The 17281-nt window shown below is 39.9% G+C and overlaps 3 protein-coding genes across 3 annotated transcripts; 1 reads left to right on the top strand and 2 right to left on the bottom strand.

Annotated features, from left to right (window-relative positions):
- Positions 1 to 2254: 2254 nt before the first annotated feature.
- On the bottom strand, positions 2255 to 2896 carry LOC135611510 (uncharacterized). Its single transcript, XM_065107162.1, has one exon. The coding sequence runs from the start codon at positions 2894 to 2896 to the stop codon at positions 2255 to 2257; it is 642 nt and encodes a 213-aa protein (XP_064963234.1).
- Positions 2897 to 4008: 1112 nt separating this feature from the next.
- On the bottom strand, positions 4009 to 5506 carry LOC135612565 (GDSL esterase/lipase At2g42990-like). The gene is made up of 3 exons (XM_065109006.1): positions 5144 to 5506; positions 4327 to 4819; positions 4009 to 4254 (listed from the first exon to the last, which is right to left on the bottom strand). Exons 1-3 carry the CDS (start codon positions 5495 to 5497, stop codon positions 4061 to 4063), a joined length of 1041 nt encoding a protein of 346 aa, XP_064965078.1. The 5' UTR covers positions 5498 to 5506; the 3' UTR covers positions 4009 to 4060.
- Positions 5507 to 14631: 9125 nt separating this feature from the next.
- On the top strand, positions 14632 to 16497 carry LOC103972575 (gallate 1-beta-glucosyltransferase). Its single transcript, XM_009386932.3, has one exon. The coding sequence runs from the start codon at positions 14824 to 14826 to the stop codon at positions 16246 to 16248; it is 1425 nt and encodes a 474-aa protein (XP_009385207.2). The 5' UTR covers positions 14632 to 14823; the 3' UTR covers positions 16249 to 16497.
- Positions 16498 to 17281: the final 784 nt, after the last annotated feature.

Below are 17281 nucleotides of genomic sequence, written 5' to 3'. Positions count from 1 at the left end.
CAAAGTCCCAGTGGATCTAAACTAGGCTTTTATCTCATTCTTTTGGGTTCAAAGATCCATGCTGCAGTCCAGCTAAAGAAACTTACTCACACTTCACAAGGTTTTACCTTTGTTTTGTTTTGCATGATTAATTTATTTCTCCCTCCTTCCAATATATCATGCATCTTTGACCATTGACCCATTCAATCTTAAGAAATAGGACTTGTATCAGATTTCAGCAGACATTTCAGAGAAAAATGATTTAACAAGTTGATGTGTTGCTTTTACCACAGGTGCCCTTGGATAATGTTGAACTATACATTTGATTCAAGGTAATCTGATGAATGGGTTCTTGAGATCTAAGAAGGAGAAATGCCATCCAAAGAGGGAGAGAGAGAGAAGCAAAATGGAGACCATACTTTTTGAACATACCAGCAACTCAGAACAATCAACATTAAATAGCAAAAGGGGGATAAAAGAGTTTGGCACAAAGCTGCCAAGGATTGAAGTGTAAGATTCTGAAACTACATGAAAAGATATGAAGAGAATGAAGCATTTAATTTGATAATTAAGAAAAAAAATCAAAAGTGAACTTTGACAGTACTAAGACATTATGATTATAATTCAGAATATCTTGACATAGACAAAGAGAATGCTCTGCATAATTGACCAGCTTAAAAAAGTGCACTACTTTCCTAGACACATTCAGTTTCAGATTTTCTTTTTTTCTGCAGGTGAGATCAATTAAAGTCAACATGACCATTATAATGAAGCACAAAAACCAATGACTTCCATGGCTTATGCAATGAGACTTTGAAGTCCTTGTGTCTCACCATATGAAGTTAAACAGAAGCCACATGACCAAGTCTATGTATAATATGAATTGGTTGATGAAACAGAAGTCATATGAAGTGAAACATAGTGCATGGCAGATTCAGATACATAGGCACAAAGTGGTGTATCTACATTTACAGAGAACGGGCTTGTCCCCACACCAACACTAAAATTTAAAGAGCTACACTTTGGAGATGCCAACCCATGCCGTGAAACTAGAAAAAGTTGCTAAAAGATTAGCCTTCCGTCTTTTGGGAATGCTGAAGCACCAAATGCCCTCAGTCCCAGTGCTTAGTCTACTGTGTTTTCTTTATATCAAAGGCAAAAGAGGCTTAGAGATTCTGAAGGAAACTTTGCTTGTTACAAGTTGGTTAATTGATTCGAATCGTTCCTTGTTCAAATAATTCTGCAAAACTTGCAGATTCAGTCAGTTGGAGAACAGGGACTCAAGTTTGGCAATAATGGAGGAGAATAGATGCCACTGCAGGCGAAAAAGAGGAAGAAAAACTGTGGTTTTACTAGCCATTTGCTTCCTTAGCTTTTGAGCTGGCTATATGCTTGGCTTTACTTCAGCTTTATGATGCCAAATCATAGATATCAAAATGGCATTAGAATCATGCAACAAGTACTTGACAAAATCCATAAAAAGTTATGTAGCACAAGGGGGCTCAATTAACCTAGAATTGGCTTACACAAACATAACTCAACAGAGGAAAGCCAATAGAAATCCCACATAGCACAAAGAGACACTAATAGTGATTGCCAAGAGATAAGCAGTGACATCAAGTGATAATATACCAAACTCTTCACAAACTAGTAACCAAAATATAACTCTCTTTCTCCATTTTTAGAGACATGTAATACACAGGGATACTAGTTAGAACACTATTCAAAAAGGAAATCAAGGAACAGATTAATATAGATAGCATTAGTTGCGTTATTGTAGAAATAGTAATAATCTGTGAACAATGAAACTGTGTAGTGTGTCTCTCTGAATCTTGGATTGAAGTTTAAGCTTTTGTCAATGAATAAATTCCTCCACATTCATGAAAAATTTTCTCTTTTCTCTTCTATTCAAGCAATATAGAATTTCCTAATTGAATAGAAATTCCAGCAATGATGAATGATATTATGTCAAAACAAGTAAAATTTGGAAGGAGATAGAAGTCCTACAAGATAGAATTGAAGAGTAAGAATCATATGAGAGCAAGAAGAACTTGTAATAAACTTGAAATGCTTAAAGATCTTACCTCTTTTCAAATGAAGCATGTCTTTTGATGCTGAGAGAGTAAATTCTCAAAAGAACAAGAGGAAAATGTACAAGTACTTCTCCCTATCAAAGAGAAGAAACCATTCAAGGAAAAAGGCAGGAGATGGCATCAAAACTGACCTTTCCAGCATCCAAAACTCCCTCCTTTTCCATCTCTCTGTCTACATTCATTCAATTCCAAGCTCCCCAAACTCTTTCCCCAATGAAGCTCATGAATCTCCTCACAGAGTTGCAACCTCCATTAGCGTTGTTGTTGCTGTTGCTGCCACCATTTACCTCCTCTCCATCATCATCACCGTCCTCGCCATCATCGTCCGCCAAGCATCCTCCATCCAACCGGGAGAATCCCATCCCCACCACCTCCAAGCTCTCCTCCACCCCAGCTGCCGCGACCTCCGCCGCCAAGCCAGCGTCCTTCCTCCCGCCGCGGCCGCTCCGCCTTCTCCTTCTGCTGCCACTCCCGCGGTCAAGCTCTCTGGCCTCCGAGCTCTCCTCCACGATGTCGATGATCCTGTGTATGACGTGTCGATTTGGCGACGCGTCCCACCGCGCCCAGAAGCTCTTGTAGCAACCGAAGCACCCGCAACCCAGCTCCGGCGGGTGAGCCCGCCGCCGCCGCCGCTCCCTCCACCTCCCCCCGCCGCCTCCTCCGGAGAGCAAGTACGCCAGGACCTCCTGCTCCGCCGCAGTCAGCGTCGCTGCCAGGGCCAGCACCGTCGCTGGGAGCGCAGCCAGGAGGTCCCGCGTCGCCGCTGCCCCCGTTAGTGGGGTTGGGTGGACCCTGCGCCCTTTCCCGTTATCCAGCTGCTTCATCTCCACACCAGCCAAAGAAGCCAGAGAGACGAAAGGAAAGAAAGAACACTTTTTGATCTCTCACTGCTAAAGAAAGCTGGGAACAAAAACGCTTCCTTTGGGTTCCTGAGGATTTGTGTGGGAGAACAGCCGACTGTTGGCTCTTATCGGCCTCTTGAGAAATACAGAACAGTAACTACAGATTTGCACCTCTTTTTGGGTGTCCCGGTGGAAGAAGACAAGAGAGAGAGAGAGAGAGAGAGAGAGAGAGACAGGGGGGTTTATGAGCACAAAAAATGGAATCTTGAGGGAGACTGGTGGGGAGTGGTCCAATCATATGTAAAGACCTTCGTGCAACAATGCTTTTGCATCAGGAGGAGAATGTGGAGTTCGGTCCTCCGTAACAATGCTACATGGTGTTGCAGAAGAAAATGGGAACCACAGGCTGAGACAGAAGCCATGGAGCTGTTCTGCCTCTCATCCATGGCCTATCAACATCAAGACTCTTATCCTATAGCAAGTCACTCTCTGTTATTCCCCCATCCCCATGGACGATGCTCTGTGTTCCAAAGAGTTTTGTACTATTGTGCCATCAAGTTTGTGCAATGAGGTGTCCTCTGAGGTCCACAGGTCAAGTTCTTGAGAGGGCCACTACTCGAAAAAATGAGTTGGATCAGGAGAATACAAAAGTGTCAGGCGACAGAAGACGACCGCAAAGTTCGTGGTTTTGATCCACTGGCTATGCGCAACCAAATGCCACAAATTCTCCACTCATAAATGACAAGAGGCATTACAAGGGAGAGAGAGACAGAGAGTAGGGTCGTTTCAATGGAGCTGCAAACGACGTCCTTCCTATCTGCAACTCCGTCGTCATGCAGGACACGTTGTCGTTGGTCTTCAGCTTAGTTCTATTATTAGTCGATGATCTTTGTTGGTAATCATTGTAGAAACTGGCTCAAGATTCACGGTCTTGGAGTTCCACGTCGCCTTCTCTAGATTGAGTTACGGAGGAGAGTTCCACGGAGAAATGGCTTCATCTTCTTCACCATTCTGTTGTAGAAGGCACATGACATACACAGGCAGAAAGCAAATACATCCGGCTAAGCTTCACTGAATCCGCTTGATTGTTTCTTAAGCTTGTGGATATATATATATATATATGAGATCTTAAACGGCCTACATCAACTATAAGAACTCGGCCAGGCTGGTCCTCAGCGTCTGGTTGGCGAAGATACGATTCAAGCTCTCGGACGGATGAACTGAATCCCAGAACACAAACTTGTTTGGGTCTTCACACGTGAAATGGCTCCATTCGTTGCAGAAGTAGCCCATCTCCATTCTTCCCGTCCCGCAGCAACCTCGAATCGCGTTCTCGAATCCTGCAACACATTGCTTGCTTTTACCTGCAGATCTCCTCCAGCAGATAAGAAAGAAACATGTCGGAGACTCACCATATGAGGATGGATTCTGTACGACGTGGAGGAACAAGTCATACGTGGGAGAAAATCTCAGCTTGAGCCCCGGGGACGAAGCGCACAGCCTCTCTATCAACGCCTGTAGCTTCATGTTGAAGTCAATGGCCACCTTGTTGTACTGCTCCATGCACTCACCGTGGCCGAGGAAGTTGGTGGCCCGCTCCGACGGTAGGCACCCGAAGGGGCTGAGCCCTGTGAAGGAGATCTTGCGAGCCCCCTGCCGATGTAGCTTGGTGAGGAAGCGAGCGGCGAGGCCGATGAGAAAGTCTTCATACTCCTCCACCGTGAACTGCTTTCTCCGGCTGCTCGTCGGCGAGTAGTAGTTCTCGATGAAGTCGTTGGTCCCTACGCTGACGATGTACACGGCCTCGTGGATGATGTGCATGGCCTTCTTCCTCCCCACGTAGTGCGTCAGCCGCTTCTTGTACTCCTTGAAGTACTCCATCTCTTGCCACAGAGGTATCACAGACTGCGCATGAGCATCCACAGTTAGGGCGTCGTAAGTAGAGGTTGACGGTGGGGTGTGGAGGAAAGACTCGTCGATGTGTCGTGTCGTATTGGGTTGACAGCAGATGTGACTCGTAATATTCATTCAATTCAACGACCAACCTGCACATGCCACGACTCCGGGCATGACTTAAGTCGCGACAGGCACGCGACGAGAGTCACGCCGTCGGTCGCGACGCGATTTAGATCGCGCACCGTAGGCGCTGTGGCGGGCTAAAAGCCACGAAACTACGTAGCTAAATTGTCGGGCGCGGTGTCCTAAGAAGGCCATGGAGGACGGACTCACTAGCACGTCGGAGGTGGCGGTGTCGAGCCCGGTGGCGGCCGATGCGAAGCACACGCCTGTGGCGAAGTCCTTGATGGAGTAGGCCGGGTCGAGGTAGGCGGGGACGGTGGGCGGGAGGCCGAGGGACTCCGAGACGAAGTCAGTCGCGAGGCGGCCGTTGCAGAAGCGGCCGGTGGCGCGGCCGCCTGGGAAGTCGCGTCCGTAGGGAGGAAAGTTGGCTCTGGCGATGGTCCGGACGTAGTTGTTGTTGCCAGCATCGACGGTGGAGTCACCGAAGACGATGATGGCCGGAATGCGTGAGGGAGCGGCGAGGGAGGGGAAGAAGAGAAGGAAGAGGAGGAGGCTGAGGACCATCGTTCGGTGGTACAATAGCAACTAGAGGCGTGAAGAGTGGGGGATTGCTGGTCTTTAAATAAGTGGGATACATTAGTCGAAGGACGTGAAGATACTTCATTTTGGTGCAGTAAATTGGCATTCTAGAGAGACATTGTCGTGTGTTTTCTGATACTTCCACCGCCGAAACAAAGATGGGATTTACATGGCACCAACTTGTGATGTCGCAGTAATTGCTACAATCAAAGGCGACATTTTTTGGTCCGTTGTTGTCAACTTCTGCTTCAGACTGATTCAGTCTGCCTCCACAATAATTCATTTGAAGGGTTTTATTGTTGGTTGGTCACTTAATTTCCTACTCTCTCTCTCTCTCTCTCTCTCTCTCCCTCAGAGAGAGAGAGAGAGAGAGAAATGAGGAGTCGTACGACTACTGCATGGGCTGCTGAAAATTAACTTCAGCAGCAAAGAGGTTATGCAGTCAACAGTAAATAGTACAACCACAGTCATACGTAGACAGCCTTTGCAATCGACCTATTGGATTTGTCCCACCATTCATGTCTTGCTCTGCAAGTAGATGCAGTTCCTTTACGTTTTCTATTTCTCCACCTGTGTCCGTCTTGTTTTCTCCTCTTCCCAATCAATTGCAAATCCCATCGTAATCATCATAATCATCTTCACACACACACACACACATTCTTATACGTGACTTGTTGTAGTATATTTCAACCTTCAAGTATCGTTAATTTTATGCATTATTATTATATTTAGGATCAAGTTTCATCACTTACAATTATATTTAGGATCAAGTTTCATCACTTGTCGGTAATACCAATTCATTTGAACTTCTATTTCTAGATCTTAAATGAGAGTTCTAGATCTTAAGCGTTTTCTACTTCTAGGATTTCATAACTACAGTAGCCGCCAATTTGTGATATAGCTTTTTAAGGTATGTCTCCATTTCTATAAAAATATTTATTAGAAATTTTTAATTTTTTGATTTATTATATAGTTACAGTTTTAGATTTAGATTGATGTTTATCATTCTAAATAGTGTTATGAAAACTTATTATTTTACTATCAATATTTTAAGTATTCTTTATAAAAATAAAATCCTTATCGAGAACAATATGTTATTTTCACCTTGTTTATTTTGTTTATAACAAATTGTAATTCATCCATATAATGGTTTTTTTCACATTTGAGCTTATAAAGAGACCCACACAATATATATAGAAAACTTGGTCTAGAGAAAAATTTTCATAATAGGTGATGCACTATTATTAAGGAAAATTCAAAAATAGTGCATTGCATAGATGCACTAGTCAAAATGATCTTAAATTTTTTAAAAATTTTAAATAAGACACTTATGGACATATGTCACTAGTTTTCTATTTTAGAGAAATTTTTATTATTTTTTATGAAAGTTTGAACATTTGAATAATATTTTATTTTATTTTTATTTTCTTCTTGTTTTTGTCTATTTCTTAAAAATTATAAGGCATTTATATAATATTTTTCACATTTGAGCTTCAAATAGGTCAACAATATATGTAAAAAAATTTGATAAAAAAAATTCTTAATAGGTGATGCATTGTTATCGAGGAAAATTCAAAAACATTGCAACACATAAATACATTATTTAAAATGATCTTAAATTTTTAGAAAATATTTAGATATGGCACTTATAGATATATGTTATTGGTTTTTTATTTTAAAAATTATTTTTAATATTTTTATATTTTTTAGCATCTAAACAATTTTTTCTATTTTTAATTATTTTTATATTTTATTAAATTATAATTTATCCATGCAATATTTTTTCATATTTGAGCTTTTAAATAGATCAAAAATATATATGTAAAAAATTTAGTTGAGAAAAAATTTCTACTAAATGATGCATCATTTTTGAGAAAAATTAAAAAAATAGTGCATCACATACATACACTGTTCAAAATGATCTGAAATTTTTAGGAAAACTTTGAATATAACACTTATGGGCATATAACACTGGGTTTTTGTTTTAGAGATTTTTTAGTATTTTATGGATTTTTAATAGTGTGTCAATTTTAATTTTCTCCTTATTTTTTCTAGCCAGATAATTTTTCATTGAATTATTAAATTTAATCCCTTTTGACTTTAAACAAAAAGTAATCATGTCATTAAATACTTATTATATGTGTAGAATATCCTAAGATAGTTGCAAGAATGTTGATTTAAGTATAGGTATGCTTTTATTTATATAAATTTTTAAATTTCATCTTTGCAATTCCATTTGTTGGTACTGAGGGGTTGAAAAGTCATCTTAGTTGGATAATTTCAAAATGAAGATTTGTGGATCATTTTCCTCATTTTCTTATGGAGTCTATTAAGAAAAATTGATCTCATTATCATCAAGTAATATCACTTTAATATTATAAAAAATATTATATTTGATCATTTTTTTAGATATCCCTAATATTCACATATCTCACAGGTTAATATTGTCAATTATAGAACGATGATCTAAGAATAATAATTTTGTAGTGAATGGGGTGAAATTATCTTTTTCTATGTCTAATGTATCTCTTTCTACCAAATACTAAAGAGGTTATTGATTTGAAGGCATATAGATTTGAAAAGTATCTTATACATAAATATTTTTTTATTTAAAGAACCAACCCATAGAAATTTGAAAAGGTTAATAATAAATTTGTGGAATTAATGATAGACTTTTATTGAATATATGCATTATATATTTTTGCCTATACATTATTCTATCAAAGCAACTATAGATTATAGTAGTCTTTAGTATCAAACATTGCTGATTTAAAAATTTTGAATAAGTATAATTGGTCTATAATAATTTATTTATTTATTTCTGAGATGATTCTAATAATGGGAGAAAGAATAAGAAGATTTAAGAGAAACGAGATTCCAATTATCGATTATCTGAAAGGTTGCTGCCCATAACTTATGTATAGATTTATAGTTTATAAATTCTTATACCTATTTTTTATATAATATGATTTGGTCCAAACATATATTTGATATTTGATATGGGTGATTCTATGAGCACGTCATATGCTTTAAATCATCAAATAAATTAGAATTTTCAAGATTGTGAAAATGATCTATTCCTACCTTACATTGAAAAATAATAAATAAAATGATATTAACAATATCATCTAATAAAGTAAGCACCTTGTTTTCGAATCAAATTTAGATTTATTATTGTAGCTTCTTTTGAAAAACTATCTTAATGATTGTATTTCATTATTTATAAATTATTAAAGAGTTAAATCTTTTATCATGAGAGATATGATTATATTCTTATAAGGCACCAAATGTTGAGATATCTGCTAAGATACCAGATGTTGAGGTACCAATATGTTTCTTTCACAAGCCATAATAAATTTATTTCTTATTAGGTAAGCAACTCAAACCTTTGATACATGTATGAATGATGTTAAAGAATAACCAAAGTCACGTGAACCTCAACAATCTAAATGCGAAAGCTACAAAAAATTATCTTGAGACACTTATGAGTTTCGTGGTATTAGTGCAAGAAAATGATTTGGCTAATGTAGCTTATAAAATGGTGCCAAGCAACTTGAAAAACATTTGCATCGATGATAAAAATATATAGTTCATAAGCCTATCCTAGCAAAATAGTATATATGTAGTTCCTATGAAATAAAAAGTCATATGAAAAAGAAAGACAAAGACAAAAACAAAAAAGTAGACCCAAAAGGATATGTGAATATTCTCCGTGCTAAAAACCCAAGTCAAGGCTAAAATTAGAAGAAGGAGATTGGTTAAAGAAAAAGATAGTCGTCATATTAAAAAGATTCTTAATAATTTGTATAAGATACAAAAGATACTACGGTGCAAATGTATAGTTAGAGTAAAGAGGAAGTACGACGGTTTAATCTTATAGAGTATTGAGAAAGATAAAGTTATTTCTGTTAGGAACGAGTCGACTCTAAGAGGGGGGAGGTGAATTAGTACAGCGGTAAAAACATCAACTTCGTAAAATCTTTCATTCAATAAAATCGATTTCGGAAAGATGATAACTTAAAATACGTTAGTAAAGATGTGTAGTTAGAGTAAAGAAGAAGTATGACGGTTTGCAATAAATGTAAATAGCAAAACAGAAATGCAAGATTTTATAATGGTTCGATTGTTGTGACCTACCTCCACTCCCGATTCTTCTTCCGTCGAGGCCATCGGCATCCATTAACGGTATTCCTTTAATGGGCGAAGACCAACTACCTTTTTACACCCCTCTTCTCATTTTCATAAATTTAGGAAACAATCTTTTATAACCCTCTTTTACAATGTATCACTCTCAGACCTCCCTTAGAACTCTCTTTAAGCTTTGGGAAGAGGGAACTCAACTTTCTAAGGTTTACAGCTTTAGAATCATAAAGTTCTGCTCAATCTTTCTTGCTTCTCTATGCAGGAATAGTTGGGTATTTATAGACCTCAAATAACTTCAAAACTTGGAGTCAAAATTTAAATCTCTGATATTTCAGGATACGGGCGGTACCACTGCCTGTAGCCTGACACTGGGCAGTACCACCGCCCAGTCTAACGTTACTATCACTTGGGAGATTGTGTCTGGGTGGTACCACCGCTTAAATTGGCGATACCACTACCTAACAACCTCGGAGACTAAGTTTTTCGAGTTTCTCAACTCACAAACGGTTCTACCGCCAATTCTAGCGGTTCCACCGCTTGGCCCAACATTTGGGTCATTGAATGAGCCTCAATTAGTCCTAATTGGCTTCTAATTTAGTTGACATTATTTTACCCTAATATCGCCTCAATTAGTCCTAAAACCTACTTCGATATAGATAAATAATTACAAAGCATGAATCCTTTATCTGGCATGTCATTGGTTCATTCAGCGCTCGTCCGATCCTTTGGCACATCGTCTTCTCCTTCGGCATATTGTCCAATCGGTATGTTGACTCCTGCAACTTTCGATTATTAAATCTCTAATTTTTATGATGAAACCAATTGAGAATGTTTATGATTTAATCCGTATTTTGAGTGATGTAAGATGCTTCGATTAGGATGATACAATTAAAGCAGGAAGAATCATGTTGGGCTGGTGGAACATGTCAGAAGATTGGACGTCGAGCCAAAGGATTGATCGACATATCGGTAAAAGGCTTCGAGCCGTGAATTCGGGCATTGGGCCAATAAGAACGGATATTACGCTAAGAATATCAGAGTTGCGGAGGTCAACTGGTCGATTGGGCAATAGGCCGCAAGAGAGGATGATGCGTCGAAGAATCGGACGAAGCGTCGAGGGACCAATGACATATCGGACAACATGATTTATGCTTAGTATTAATTGTCTAGATCGAAGTGTGTTTTTACATGTGCACGATTAACAACGATAACAAGGCATAAAGCAAAATGAAGTCCCGGTGTAATGGACGCGATTTTGTTAGGAGTTCGAGAGTTCGTCGGAAGTCCAGACATTCATCAAAAGTTCAACAAGAACTAGTCAAGAAGTCTAGGAGCTTCCCAAAGAAGCTCGTCGGAACTCGCCAAGAAGATCATCGTGAAGTCTAGGAGCTTGCCGGGAGTCCGCTGGAACATTGCCCGAGAGTTCGCTGGAAGTTCGTCGGAAGATCGTCGGAAGCTCGCCCCAAGAAACCAAGATGTAGGGACTTTTTTAGCTTAGTAAATGTCTTAGATTTCGTAGTTAGCACGTAATTGAGTTTAGATTTGAGCTAACCCAATTAGGGACCAATTGAGACCATATAAGGACTGTGTTAAGCCCAATGAGAGGCCCAAATAGTATTCCAAGAAGTGGTATCATCGTGGCACAGTCTTCGAGACTGTGTCAAGCAGTGGGACCGTTAGTCTGGGTGGTGGTACCACCCAATGCAGTGTCAGACTGACACTGTCGGTGCTACCGCCCAGTACAGGCGATGGTACCGCCCAGTACAGGCGATGGTGCCGCCCGTACCCAGGAAACCCGGGATGAGATATTTTTATGTTTCAAGTTTGAATCAACTTGAGGTATATAAATACCTCTCTTATCCCTGGATAATAAACACAAGCACAAAGAGTTCTAAAGTAAGAAAACACTATAGAAACCACTTGAGAAATCCCTCCTCTAGCTTAAACTTAGAATTCTGTTTAAAGAGGAGTGCGTGTGCTTGTAAAGGTTGACTCTTAAACTTATGAAAAGGAGAAGAGGGGTGTAAGAAAGAGGTTGATCTTCATATATTAAAGGAAGATCTATATTGGATGCCGATAGCCTCGACGGAAGAGGAATCAGTGGAATAGATATAGGTCACGACGACTGAACTACTATAAAAATCTGGTTTGCATTTTATTCGTGTAATTTACTCTAACTGCAAACCTCCTTACTTGCTTTACATCCACTATGCTCTTCCGTGCACTTTGAAAGTTATTACCTTTACGAAACGGTTTTTCATCAGAATCAGTTTTAATCGAAACAACGAAGTTTTGAAGACGTGATTTTACCGCTGCACTAATTCAACCCCCCCTCTTAGTGCCGCTCTTGATCTAACACCGATCTCCTTGGCGCAATGGCCGATCCTTCGGCCCGATGCTCGAATTCACGACACGAGCCTTTTGCCAACACATCGATCGATCCTTCAGTTCGACATCCAATTTTCTGGCATGTTTTACTCCGGTCTAATATGATTCTTTCTGCTATAATTAATTTGTCTCTCCTTGATCGAAGCTAGTCTTACATCACTCAAAATACAGATTAGATCAAAAACTCATCAATTGATTTCATTATCAAAATATGAGATTCAACCATTTTAAATGAAAAAGCAATAATATTCTTATGCAAAACGATAATAATTTTACGCAAACCGAAATCCTTGTTACGAGTTAAAGTTCGTTTTTACGTAGAGTTTTATTCTACATAAATAATTTTTTGTTTGTCTATTAAATATAATGTAACTAGCTAAATTATTTGATTTTTTTAATGTTATAGTTTATTAACTGAAATAATCTAGGGAAACGACGTGTGAAGTTGATAGATTTTAATAGTATGATAGACAATGATATAATAGATCCCTATGTCAATATTCTAATTATGAAGACATACAATATTTTTGAAGGATCTTGTGTATCGTTAATAGTAATGTATTAAAGATTCAAGACATATTTACTATTTTTTTTTTATTGTTTCATAAATACATCAAGGTGTGTGGTCCTATATTATTTAGATAGTTCAACAAAACTCATGAAATAGGCCAATTAAATATATTTAATGTTGCTGTATAATAAGAAAATGGAGCATTAGCACTTTTGATTGTTGATATGTATAAGAAGATTTATACGTACTATAATTTAATGTCTAATGTAAAATATAAGATTAGAAGTTATTATAAAATTATAAATGTTTAGCAGAAGCCTTTTAGATCTTTTGTTTCTATAAATAAATTTAATGAAGTTTGTTTCCAATGTTGCAGGTGAACACATTGAAGCATATAAGTGACACAAATCTAAAATTATTGTATCCCAGAATTATGCCAATAATCAAATCAAAGAGATAATAACAAAAAAAATATAGTCTATCCAAAGATTGTTATGCATAGCCTAAATCAAAAGGATGGTTACTATAAACATTCAATCGTTGATTAATTAACCAATTAATGACTTTTGCATGTTCTAGGAATGATTGTTTTGTATTTATCATGAAGTATATTGAGCATTTACTATTTGGATTTCATGTGTTATTATGAAGAATACTTCCATAGGCAAATGAAGGAGTTTCGATTGTAAATTGTATGATCAATTTTTTATGACACAAACTTTTTTACAGATAATTTGCTTCTTAGTTTCTATAAAGTTGCATGTATCTGGTGGAAATTATGCATGACTTTATAAATCTTGTGCAATATAGAATGTCAGTGTACATGATCAATTTTGTGAAGAATAAGATTCTCCAAAAATTTTGATATTCTAAAATTATATAGATAATTAAAGTTTTAGTCATGTAAAAAATATTTCTATAATATGTATCCTACTATGTAAATAGAATTGTATAAACTATGGATATATTCTAGTGTTTTGAGATAGTAAAAAGTATTTTTCTAATATTGATGAAACTGTGTATAAGTCAATGTTGTTAGAAAAAGAGCATTTGAGTGTGTCATTTTTTTTATTTATAATAAAATATCATACACTCATGTAATATTTTTTTGATATTTGACTTTTTATATATGTCTCAAACACATGGTAAAAATGTGACCTTCAGAAAATATTTTGATATACTATTTTTAGCTATAGCACAAAAATAGTGTATTGCATAGCAAGACTTGAGAAAATGTCATAAATTTAGAAGATGCATTTGAATTGGATCCATCCACATGGATACATTTCAATATTTTTATTTTAATTTTTTTTTTTGATATTTTTTTTGTATTACTCAGTTCCTACATTGTGTGTCATTTTCTTTTTTCTAATTTTTTAGAATCTTTTTAAAAATTCATATACTAGTATAATATTTTTTTTTGACATTTGAGCTTCAAATTAGGTTATAAACAACTGATAAAAAATTAACTCTAAAAAATATTTCCTTATATACGATACACTATTTTTGACCAAAGTTAAAAAAGAGTGTATAGCAACAAGACATGTCAAAATGTCTTGAAATTTTGATAATACCTTTGTATTGGATTTATTTGAACATATTTCTATTTAGAAATTAGTTTGATATTTTTCTGAATTATTCTATTATTACACAGTATATTATTTTCTATTTTTCTTAAATATTTGTAAATTATATATATGTATATATGTATATATATATATGTATGTGTGTGTCGCTTATTACCGATAAGACAAAAACAATTACTAGGATGATAATAAGATATAGTTCATATGACACAATTATATAACGATAAAATATAAAGCGATAACGATGAGATAATGGCAGTCTTACCAAAGAAAATAATGAGAGGTTTGGACTTTACAGATGTTAAAGTTCAATAAAATTACCAAAGTTAAAAAAACGCCAACAGGTCAAGAGACTTCCAAGCCAATGTCGTCTACCTTATCACTGGAGTCGCAGAAATATCAACCTTCCGCTGGCCGACGAGTCCACTTCCGAACGATTGATGTACACAATTGATATTTATGATGTTAAAAGCCCATAAAACTTGATGGCCACTCATTGTTATTATCATGTACAGAGCTAACTTCGCTTACTTCTCCACCTAAAAGGCCAAACCAAATCCCCGCTCTCGATATATGTACATATCATCCTCGCTTTTACCGCCATCCATTCTCCGTGAACACCTGCTACTGCTAACGAGACATCACTTCCAAGGAGAGAGATCTCCACCAAGATAGATCGAGCGATGGGGATCGCAATTGAAGGAGTCAACGACAGCAGCATCCCTCACGTCCTCATGGTGTCCTTCGCCGGCCAAGGCCACCTCAACCCCCTCCTCCGCTTCGCCAAGCGCATCGCTGCCAAGGGCCTTCTCGTCACCCTCTGCTCCACTGACGACATTGGCTACCGCATCTCCTCCTCCACCGCTGACTCCACCCTCGGCGTCCCCAAGCCCGTCGGCCGCGGCTTCGTCCGCTTCGAGTTCTTTTCTGATGGCCTGCCCGTCGATGACCCCCGCCGCAAGGACCTCGACGTCCTCATGCCCGCCATCCGGGCCACCGGCCCACCGGCCCTCGTCGACCTCATCCGGCGCCAGGCTGACGCCGGCTGCCCGGTGTCGTGTATCATCAACAACCCCTTCTTGCCGTGGGCGCTCGACGTCGCCGCCGACATGGGCATCCCCGGCGGGGTCCTATGGGTCCAGTCCTGCGCCGTCTTCACCACGTACTACTCTTACTACCACTCACTCGCCGAGTTCCCCACCGAGGACAAACCGGACGTGACGGTTAATCTGCCGGGCCTGCCGCCGATGAAGCCCGATGAGCTCCCCACCTTCCTCCTCCCGTCCTCTTCCTTTAAGTCGCTGAGGAAGGTGATCCTGGAGCAGTTCGGGAACATCTCCAAGGCGTCGTGGGTGTTCGCCAACTCCTTCGAGAAGCTCGAGCGCGAGACCATCGACGCCATCTCCCACCGGCTGCAGCTCATACCCGTGGGGCCGCTGGTGGAGCCGGACGACAAGTCGCAGTCGAGCATCCGGGGCGACCTGTTCAAGGCGGCCGACTGCATGTACTGGCTCGACGCCCAGGCGCCGAGCTCGGTCGTGTACGTGTCGGTGGGCAGCATCGTGGTGCTGAGCGAGGAGGAGATGTCGGAGCTGGCGTGGGGGCTCAGGAAATGCGGCCGGCCCTTCCTGTGGGTGGTACGTCGCGACACGCAAGCGCTGCTGCCGGAGGGGTTCATCGAGGAGGCCGGCGACCGGGGGCTGGTGGTGGAGTGGAGCCCGCAGGACCGGGTGCTGGCTCACCCCGCCGTCGCGTGCTTCGTGACGCACTGCGGCTGGAACTCGACGCTGGAGGCGCTGACCGCCGGCGTGCCGGTGGTGACGTACCCCCAGTGGGGGGACCAGGTTCCGGACTCCAAGTTCCTAGTAGAGGCCTACGGCGTCGGGGTGCGGCTACGGGCGCCAGCCACGCGGGACGAGGTGGAGCGGTGCGTGGAGGCGGTGACGCAGGGGGAGGGCGCGGAGGCGATCAAGACAAGGGCAGCAGAGTGGAAAGAGGCAGCGGCAAAGGCGGTGGAGGAGGGAGGCTCGTCGGACCGCCACATCCAGGCCTTCGTGGACGAGATCAGGAACAGAGCCTCCTGCAGCGGCGACAGAGCTGCAGTTTGACATCCCTGCCGCTACGAGATGCTCATTACGTGGGTCCCAAACTCCAAAGTTACCCTCACTCGTATCGGTCTGTATTAAGTACGTGTAATATCTTTTATCTACTAAAATTACGTGTAACCAATCGCATCGCATCGCATCCATGTACTCGTTTCGAGATTCGTGCGAGTCGATCTTGCAATTGTCCTTTGCATCATCGATTCATGTGATTCGGTCCAATCATAAAGATACTGAATTGGTTTTCTGCGGCTACGGAGAGTTGCAGGTTGGAGTCGCCGACCATTTTGATGGCGAGTTTTCATGTCAAGCTTGTCATGGGAATAATCCCATGTGCTACCATTCTACATATGATGACGTCAAACCAACCACATTTTTATTCACATCAACTATTATGTGCTTTTCCATATAGTGATATATATTTATATATATATATATATATATATAATATTATTTTTATGAGCTAATATATAAGGATGGTGAAATCTAATGCTAAAATCTCCAGCATTTAAGTTGTCGCAATGTTTGTTGGTGGGGATTGCCGTTAATGTGGCCCAACTTGGGCCATAAATTATGTCGTACCGAGTCCACGATATTGTCGCGTGGGTCAGTTGCGTCTTGATGTGTCTCAATGAATGGATTGTTTCGTCAAATAGACTCAACTCGCCGAGATTACCACCGATCTCCACGTCAGAGTCCTTTGACTGGAATTGATTCCGTGTACGTCACGCCGTTGGGCGGCGACACGTAGCGCCCTTCGCCGTCGTCAATCTTGCCTTGAGGTTGACTTGAGCAAATCGACGGTGCACGTATCGTATAATTTCTCTGATACGGCAAACATGTCGCCGTCGTACAGAAGCGGAAGAGTCCACCAAGTGGCCGCCATGACGACTCCCTTCTCGAGCTGAAGGCCTTATACTTGTATGTGTTCCCTGCGATCTGAAGTAGAGAATTGTGTTCGGAGACCAAACCCAAGAAGATACCTCCTTTTTGTTTCTTTGTTGTTGCTGAGAGAATTCTTTGATGCTTTTTATAATAG

Source organism: Musa acuminata, chromosome BXJ1-2 (assembly GCF_036884655.1).
Source record: "Musa acuminata AAA Group cultivar baxijiao chromosome BXJ1-2, Cavendish_Baxijiao_AAA, whole genome shotgun sequence".
NCBI classification, from domain to species: domain Eukaryota; kingdom Viridiplantae; phylum Streptophyta; class Magnoliopsida; order Zingiberales; family Musaceae; genus Musa; species Musa acuminata.
The sequence above is the reverse complement of the archived record's forward strand: the minus strand, read 5'-3'. Positions and strand labels throughout refer to the sequence as shown.

Excerpts from the sequence above, each read along its gene's own strand:
- LOC135611510 (XM_065107162.1), bottom strand. The coding sequence starts at position 2,896 with ATGAAGCAGCTGGATAACGGGAAAGGGCGCAGGGTCCACCCAACCCCA.
- LOC135612565 (XM_065109006.1), bottom strand. The coding sequence starts at position 5,497 with ATGGTCCTCAGCCTCCTCCTCTTCCTTCTCTTCTTCCCCTCCCTCGCC. Across the intron at positions 4,820-5,143 it reads CCGCCACCTCCGACGTGCTA|TCTGTGATACCTCTGTGGCA; the intron begins GTGAGTCCGTCC and ends GCTCATGCGCAG. Across the intron at positions 4,255-4,326 it reads ACAGAATCCATCCTCATATG|GATTCGAGAACGCGATTCGA; the intron begins GTGAGTCTCCGA and ends AATGTGTTGCAG.
- LOC103972575 (XM_009386932.3), top strand. The coding sequence starts at position 14,824 with ATGGGGATCGCAATTGAAGGAGTCAACGACAGCAGCATCCCTCACGTC.